An 8,180-nucleotide genomic window follows, 5' to 3' on the forward strand; every position below is an offset into this window, starting at 1 on the left:
GATAGTGTTCGAGTAATTCCATGCATTTTCTCTAAAAGTGATGAGATTTTATCATTAAAGACCCTAATTGTTCCAACTGTTGAGCCACAATAACTTGTATTTTTACAAGTTATCAGAACACTAGAAGTCACCACTACTATAGCGTGATTTTTCTGACCTACTTCATCCAAATCTAGCTCAACCTTCTTTTCACGAGCCTACTTCATAATTCACTCCTTCAGCACGAAGCACTTTTCCACTGGGTGGCTAACAACTCGATAATACTTACAGTAGTTAGGATCATCTACTTTTCCCAATTGTTCTGGTCACTTTCATTTTTGGCAGTTGAATAATTTGTTTCTCTAATAGTTGCTCCAATATGTCGGTGACATCAGAGTCAAAGAATGGATAAACCTTCTTTGTCTTTCTTTTAAAGTTAGGCAACGCTTCTGGCCGCCATCATGCTTTCTTTCAAACTTGGTTTCTTTTCCTTTAGAGGAAAATTTCAGCGGGATCATATTTACGACCATAGATTCTGTTATGGCACTTTCACAATCTTTTCAGTGCCTTTGATTTCTTTCTTATCCTTTCTCTCTACAAGGAGTAGGAAGTCTTTAGTTCCCCTGTTGGCAATGCTCAGCTCCATATCATGAGCACGTGTTGTCAACTCCTCAAACATACGAGGCGTTATCCCTTACAAAATGTAGAGAAGTTCCCCGTGTATGCCTTCGGTGCACATCTCCAATGCAGATAATTCAGTGAGTCTATCTTTGCAATCCATACTCACAGCTCTCAACCGATTGATGTAGTTGATGACTAGCTCTTCCTTCCACTGTTTGGTGTTTGTCAGCTCCATCATGACAGTGCACCTTTTGCTGTAGAAGTAGTTCAGAAATTCCCTTTCTAGTTGTTCTCAACTATCAATCACTTCTGGCTCCAAATTAGTGTACCAGTCAAAAGCGTTCCCTTTTAAGGTTCTGACAAATTGTTTGACTAGCAGGTCTCCATTAGTTCCTGAGTTTTCGCAGGTTTCAATGAAATGAGCAACATGTTGTTTTGGATTGTCTTTTCCATCGAACTATTAGAACTTTGGAGGTTGGTACCTAGCTGGCATTCTCAAGTTATCGATTCTTTTAGTGTACAACTTAGAGTACAAAAAAGAAGTTTGTGACGATCCTCCATATGGAGCTTTTATGGAGTTTGTGATCATATCCTACTGCTATTGAACTAACAGGGAGGCGACAGAGGTAGATTGTGGTGGCTGACTTTCCTCCAAGACAGTCTTCCCTTTATCATTGGCTTTGATAGCAAGAGTTTGACTTGTCTCTGCAATTTCTATAGGAATAATAACTCTTTTGGAGAGCTATCAATGTTATTGAGCTTAGAGTCTTGGAAGAATGTTTGTATCCTCAAAGACTTCAGTTTTCAAGTGTGGTCAGAATGCACGTATCTTCAAAGCACTTCAATTCTCAAATGTGGTCAGCTTCAGAAGTTTTGGCGTCTTCTGATTGTTAAGAGAATTCTCTCTAAGTCCTCTGAAGTGTAGAATTGTTGACCCCGTCCCCAAATGAGGAGAGCTCCTCTATTTATAGAGTTCCCTGGTGGGCTTTGTGGGCTTGGGCTTGGTTGGTCCATGGGCCTAACCGCTGGGCCCAATTGGTTGGACTTAGACCTACTTTGGCAATGGGCTCAACTAGACTTCAATTCGGGACACACGTCAACTCCAAATTGGTCCCAAATTTAATATTTTGGAATTTCATCATTAATTTAATAAACGACATGGCAATTTGTGATTGATCCAAAATTTATCCTTCAACACTAGCTTTGTTTATTAAACTATTGATAAAAAGTAGATGACTAAGGAAGAAATTTGAAGGAGGAAGTAATGTCTACAGACTTAACTTTCAAAAACAAAAACAAAAAATTAAAGACCCGTTAGGTAATCATTTCATTTTTTTTTTAATTAAGTTCATTTCCTCTTAATTTCTTTTACCATGGTTTGCATCATTCTTAGTACAAGAATTAAATTTTTAGCCAAATTTAAAAAACAAAACAAGTTTTAAATTTTGGTTTGGTTCTTGAAAATATGGGTATAAGTAGTTAATAAAGAAAAACATTTAAAGATGGAAAAAACGTTTGTAAGCTAAATATTTGAAAATGAAAAATAAAAATTCAAATAATTATCAAATAGAATCTAAGTTTGGAGATATATATATATAATTTAACCTTTATTTTTATATAATTTTATTACTCTGTTCTCCAATCTCTCTCTCATTGTCCTAGTTTTCTTAGGATGTATTGTTCATTTTATTATAATATATCAAATATATTAGGGTTTTTTTTTAAGGTCCCTATCTCCGTTTTCCAATTCTAGCTAAAATTGTTTCCTTATTTCATTCATATAACATCATTTGTTTTGACATCAAATTTCTCTTATAAGGCTTATTTGATGAATTTTCGTTTATTGTTTCTTATTATTAGATCACATTTATTAAGAACAAACTTATTGTATTTTAATTTTGACCCTGTTTCATAAACATTTTGCTTTTTATTTTTGTTTCTGAAAATTAAACCTATACATCCTACTTTTCCTTTCAAATATTTTCTTTTTTTTATCTACTTTTTACCAATAATTCAAAAAAAAAAAAAAAAAAAAATCAAAAGTTGTTTTTACTTCTGGAATTTGACTAAAAATTTAACTATTATACTTAAGAAAGATGCAAACCATCATAAGAAATAAGGAGAAAATAGACTTACTTTTCAAAAATAAAAACAAAAAACAACCTGATACAGGACCTAAATGGTTACTTAATTAGGGCCAAATAATTACCAAATGAAACTTCAATTATTTATTTATTTTCCAAAAACTAAATAAAAATGAAATAGTTATCGAATGAAACTTAATTCTCATTTATTCCCCAAAAATGTTGGGATTAGAAGATTTCACCTAAAAACACTACTCATTATTCATACTCATCTCAAACTCACTTATGAACTAAGACAAAACAAGACAAAAAGTCCAATAACGCATCTCATCAGATTGCCATTCCAAACTCAGATAATATCGAGCAGTGATTGATGAAGGCCAAAAATAAACCAGACATCTATTTCCAAGCAGAGCCCAAATAAAGCAAATAGAAAATTCAAAGCAGCTTAACACCTGCTTCCCTCACAGAATCAATAACAGCTTTGACCTTACCATGATATTTTTGTTCTCTTTTCAAGTGCACACAAACAGCTGGGATTCCCTTAAGCAAGAGCCTCTCTCCCAACAATTTCCCAATCTTTGCAGCAGCAGCCACATCACTTTTCGACTCCATGCTCGACCGCAGTGCCTTCTCTTGTGAACTTGCAGCCGAAGCAACGGTGGCCGTTTCGGAGTAGACCACCTGGGCACTTACATACTTGTTTGTGAAGTGCATCTTCAAGACATATGGCTTTAGATATTGGGTTAATCTTGCTGGCTTAACTGGAGGAGGAATCACCATCTCCCTTGGCTACTCCAATGTACTCTAAACAACACAAACAATGGTGAATATCAGAATCTTCAATCCTCTCAGCTTAAGCTAAGCTCCCACTCAGTGAGTTGAATAATATATTTGTTTAACTACTATTGTTTCCCTATTTTCATTCAGCATTTTTTTCTCTGGAAAACCAAACTTTCCTTAAGAAGAAATGAAACAATACAGAAAGCACCTCAGATTCAAACAAAATGAGTCCTGATACATAAATACAAAAGGGCTCAGTCAAAAAAGTCCACAGAAAAACCAATACTTTTTAAATCGTTGTTTGATATTCATAACATAGCTTTCAAGAGTAATGGCAACGGGTAAAGGTTTTGATATACTATTAATAGCAGCAATAAATTGAAAGGGTAATTGTTCTTTAAAACTTTAAAATAGCACCATCCATAAAACCAAGGGTGTACATTAGTTCTATATGACATCTGCTAAATCAATATTGGGTAGTGAAAATGGACAACCCAGGTTTCAACTACACTCACCGGTTTGTTTTAATTGATTCAGTTTCAACCAATTTGTGCTTATGCTTTGCCCAATTTCTTATTTTCTGAGTTTCAATTTGCAAACCATTCATCCCAAATAGAGGAACAATTATTCAGTTTCAACCAATTTGTGCTTATGCTTTGCCCAATTTCTTATTTTCTGAGTTTCAATTTGCAAACATTCATCCCAAATAAAGGAACAATTATTCATTATGGCCACTGCAAAGTGATTGCCTACAGGTTCAAAATCTGATTGTCCCTACCCTCATAAACATAAATCCTAGTTCAAGACAACATTTTCGAATTCTCTCATTCATTCAACAATATAGAATGGATAGCCACTTTGAGCAACCACTCAAATAATTCCCCCAAATTGAGATTGATACTCAGAAGAAAGAGAAAAGTGGGACTACAAATCATGGTCAAAATGCTCTTTTACATTCATTTACTTTCTACAATTTTAGCAACGGACTTAACATAATAAACGATTTCAAAAGAAAAGAGAAACATCAGCAAGGGTAACGATACCTTAGATGCATCTTGACAGTAGTCTAACCCTCTCTTCGGACCCCGAATTCGAATCAGAACAGACTTTAGATCATTTCATTGTACTAATAACTAAATTTACCCTATTTTGATGTTAATTGAAGAGAAAAAGTAGAAGAAAGAGAATATAAAAGATCAAATCCGGTCAAACCTTGATGGAAAACTACGGCAGCGGCAGCGTGAGGTTTCCAGCAGAACACACCTACAGACCCACCACTGAAGAGAGAGAGGGAGAGGCAAAAGAACTGATGAAAACGAGGGTTTAGATTTTTTTATATAATAATAAAAGGCTAAATTATACCAAATATTCCTAAATTTTGTATTTTATGTCAAAAATATCCTTGAAATTTTCAAAAGTTTCAAAAATAAAATGAGTTAAAAAAATACCCTTACTGTTAGTTTTTTTGTGTCATGGATGCCCCTGAATTTTCAAAATTTCAAAAATACTCTTAAATTTTTTTTTAAAAAAAGTCCAAAAATACCTTTTCTATTATATGAACACAAACTGTTAATACCATCTTACTCTTTATTTTCCACTTTTTTTCTCTCATCCCTTCTCCAATACCCTATTAACCCAATTACATTTTGTATTTAACTATTTATTGTTTTGGTATGTTTTATGGACAGATTTTGATTTTTGAAGTTGTGAGATTTTGTGGGATTTTATGTTTTAACTTAAAATTTTTGTTTTTATTTTAGCTACTGAGAAATTTGGTTTAAATTAGAAATTGAATAATTAAGAGAAAGTGAGAGTATCTATATATAAAAAATAGGATATCTATATAATTTATTTTAAAATTGGTTGTTTTTTAACTTCAAAAAATTCCAAACAAATTGATGACCCATATTAACGATATGAGCTTCTAATTTTTTTTAAATTTTAAAGTTATTTTTGCAACGATATATTATCGATTTTTGTTCCTATACTAATGATAAAGGTATTTTTTTAAACTTTTTTTAAGTTAAAGTATTTTTGAAAACTTTTGAAAGTTTAAAGGTATTTTTAAAACAAAACTTAACGGTTTCTATCTAAAACTAATGGTAATGGTACTTTTGAACTCTTTTTGAAAATTTAGGGGTATTTTTTAAACTTTTGAAAGTTTAAGAATATTTTTTACGCAAAGTATAAAGTTTAGGGACATTTTTTATACTTTAGCAATAATAAAAGTAAGGAAAAAATGAAAATGGACAAACAACCCAATGAGTATGGATTGGACAAACCCAGTTTTCAACTGCAAGCAAATAGAACAAGATACATACAGAAGACACTGTTAGACCACCAGTGATCCGTAGTTATAGTAGGAGGGGTTAGAAGGTAACTGTAAATGATGGTACTTGGGAGTGAGGGAAGTTGTGATTAGTGTGGGCACCATGAGATGGCAGAGGTTCTTATTCAATAATGCCTATGGGACATAGGTCGAATTGGATTGGATTGAGGGTATTTCTTGGACCAACATTAAAATTTGGGTTGGTTTGATTGGTAACCAAATGACCCAAATAAAGTTTCCAATCCGACCCAATCCAACCCTTAAAATTTGGGTTGGATTGGGTTGGATTTTTGGGTTATAACTTATTTTTTTATTTTTAATTACATACAACACATGACTGATAACTAAAATCTCATACAATTAAGATGCTAAATACCAAATATCTATGATATTTATTGTAAACTTTAAACAAAGACAAATATCATAACAATTTTAAAAGAAAAATATTAAAAATTCACAAATAAATAAAAAAAAGTAAACAAACTTTAAACAAATAGGAATATATATATATATATATATACGGGTTGGGTTGGGTCAACTAACCCAATCCAACCTTAACATTTTGGGTTGGGTAGTCTGGATTGTTCGAGTTGTCGAGCTATTTGAACACTCCTAATAATACCTATCTGTAAGGGAGTTCCTCACACAAACGACAAGACTTTGACGCTTTAACTAGGATTAGAAATAGGGGTGTACATAGTCCGGGTTGGGCCAGATTGGGTCACCGGTTCTGTTTTTTTTTTTAATTTGACTGTTTTTTAACTTTTATTTATATATATATTCGGGTTGGGTCGGGTTGATCCGACCCTGAAATGGGGTAACCCGAGACCCATCCCGAGTTAAATATTTTTTAACATTTTTAACCCAACCCTTGCGGTTTGAGTTGGGTAGTCCGGGTTGGTCAGGTTACCGGATTTTTTGAACACCCCTAATTAGAAACATAGGAAACGACTTGATAATCCTATCTTCTATATTTATGTACAATTAATCTATAAAAACTACCTCATTTGAAAACAGATTTGCCTTTTTATTATTCTGAAACAAAATTACTTTTTTAAAACAATATTGATACGAATAGGAATATGTATTTTCAAGTTTCACATTAAACCTCTCATTACAATAAACATTCAGCCACACAATCTCAGTGACCATTAGCAACTAAACCTTGCCCCATTTCCCAAATCCCAATCCAGCTGCCTTCCAACAACTAAAAAGGAACCAAAATGGTATATCAAGTTGGGGGAGTTTCAAAACTGAATAATACCTCAAAGTTATCATTAAAGAGTTTTCCCTCTCGGAGAGGTATAATAATGTAGGACGAATAGAGTTAATTGAGTAATATTCTATGTTAAGTCCTCTTTTACCCCACTTATAATAAATTCTATAAATATGAATATTTCTCCTTAGGTATAAAATACATTATCATTCTAATACAAGATTGAATCTTGGAGGATTACTCTAGAGGCCTAGTACATAAAAAAAAAAAAAAAAAAAAAAAAAAAAAAAACATAGGAAATATTCCAAAACTAATCCGACCAACTAGTTTAAATACAAAAAAGAAGTAGCAACCTATGTATAATTTCTTAGATGCAATGTATTGCATAAAAACAAGGAGAATGAGCTACACAATCGAATTAGCTAAATCGAACTTGATTTCAACATCCAATAGTTTCTTTTTGTTTCTTGTTTTCGGATTCTAGAAAGGCAAACATTGAGCAACTGTTCTTGTTACTTATTTCTCATTTTTAATACAGAAATGATTAGCAAACACATTATACATTTATATTTATTTTTCAATAGGAAAATAAAGACCAAAAAAACAAGAGAAATTACCAACTAAGAAGCACAGAGATATGAAGAAGATGATGATTCCAGTGGCGCTTCAGACGTGAAGTGAACGAAGATGAGAGGGAGAGAGACGAACGAAGAAGACGATTTCCGTGGAGGGTGGGGCCTAGGGTTTGGTTTCTAATTTGTATTTCGTGGGCTATTTTTTTAACCGAAATGACCAAAAGAAGGACACATTTGAGAGGGTTGAAGACTCTGGGGATTAATTTGCAAAAGAAAACTTTTGGAACTAATAAAATATGCAAGATCTATATTACCCTTAATTAAATAAGCTCCTAAAATGAAGGAAAATAAGAGTAGCCCCACCCCTCGCTCCCACGCGACAATTCTTGGTAGAAAGAACCTTTTTAAGTTTCACATTTCATAATTATCACATTTCTTAAAAATTCGTTAAAATAGTATAATAGAATCTCGATATGAATCGAGATACACATAATTTTTCCAAATCATCTTACTTAATCTTTTTTATCTTTCCTAAATATGAAAATCGCGATGCCAAATATTATAAAATTTGGAGGAATTTGAAAAGATAATTA

General features: G+C 32.8%; 1 protein-coding gene across 4 annotated transcripts; it reads right to left on the reverse strand.

Annotated features, from left to right (window-relative positions):
• Nucleotides 1-2,873: 2,873 nt before the first annotated feature.
• LOC120068973 (50S ribosomal protein L18) lies at nucleotides 2,874-7,865 on the reverse strand. Of its 4 annotated transcripts, none has more exons than XM_039020615.1 (3): nucleotides 7,630-7,861; nucleotides 4,680-4,744; nucleotides 2,993-3,491 (listed from the first exon to the last, which is right to left on the reverse strand). In XM_039020615.1, the coding sequence occupies exon 3, from the start codon at nucleotides 3,465-3,467 to the stop codon at nucleotides 3,123-3,125; it is 345 nt and encodes a 114-aa protein (XP_038876543.1). In that variant the 5' UTR covers nucleotides 3,468-3,491; nucleotides 4,680-4,744; nucleotides 7,630-7,861; the 3' UTR covers nucleotides 2,993-3,122. The 4 variants fall into 4 exon arrangements, with proteins under 4 accessions (XP_038876546.1, XP_038876543.1, XP_038876542.1 ...); XM_039020614.1 differs by having other exon boundaries at nucleotides 4,680-4,773; XM_039020618.1 differs by lacking the exons at nucleotides 4,680-4,744; nucleotides 7,630-7,861 and adding an exon at nucleotides 4,511-4,659 and having other exon boundaries at nucleotides 2,874-3,491.
• Nucleotides 7,866-8,180: the final 315 nt, after the last annotated feature.

The sequence above is a fragment of the Benincasa hispida genome, unplaced genomic scaffold, assembly GCF_009727055.1.
Source record: "Benincasa hispida cultivar B227 unplaced genomic scaffold, ASM972705v1 Contig159, whole genome shotgun sequence".
NCBI classification, from domain to species: Eukaryota; Viridiplantae; Streptophyta; class Magnoliopsida; order Cucurbitales; family Cucurbitaceae; genus Benincasa; species Benincasa hispida.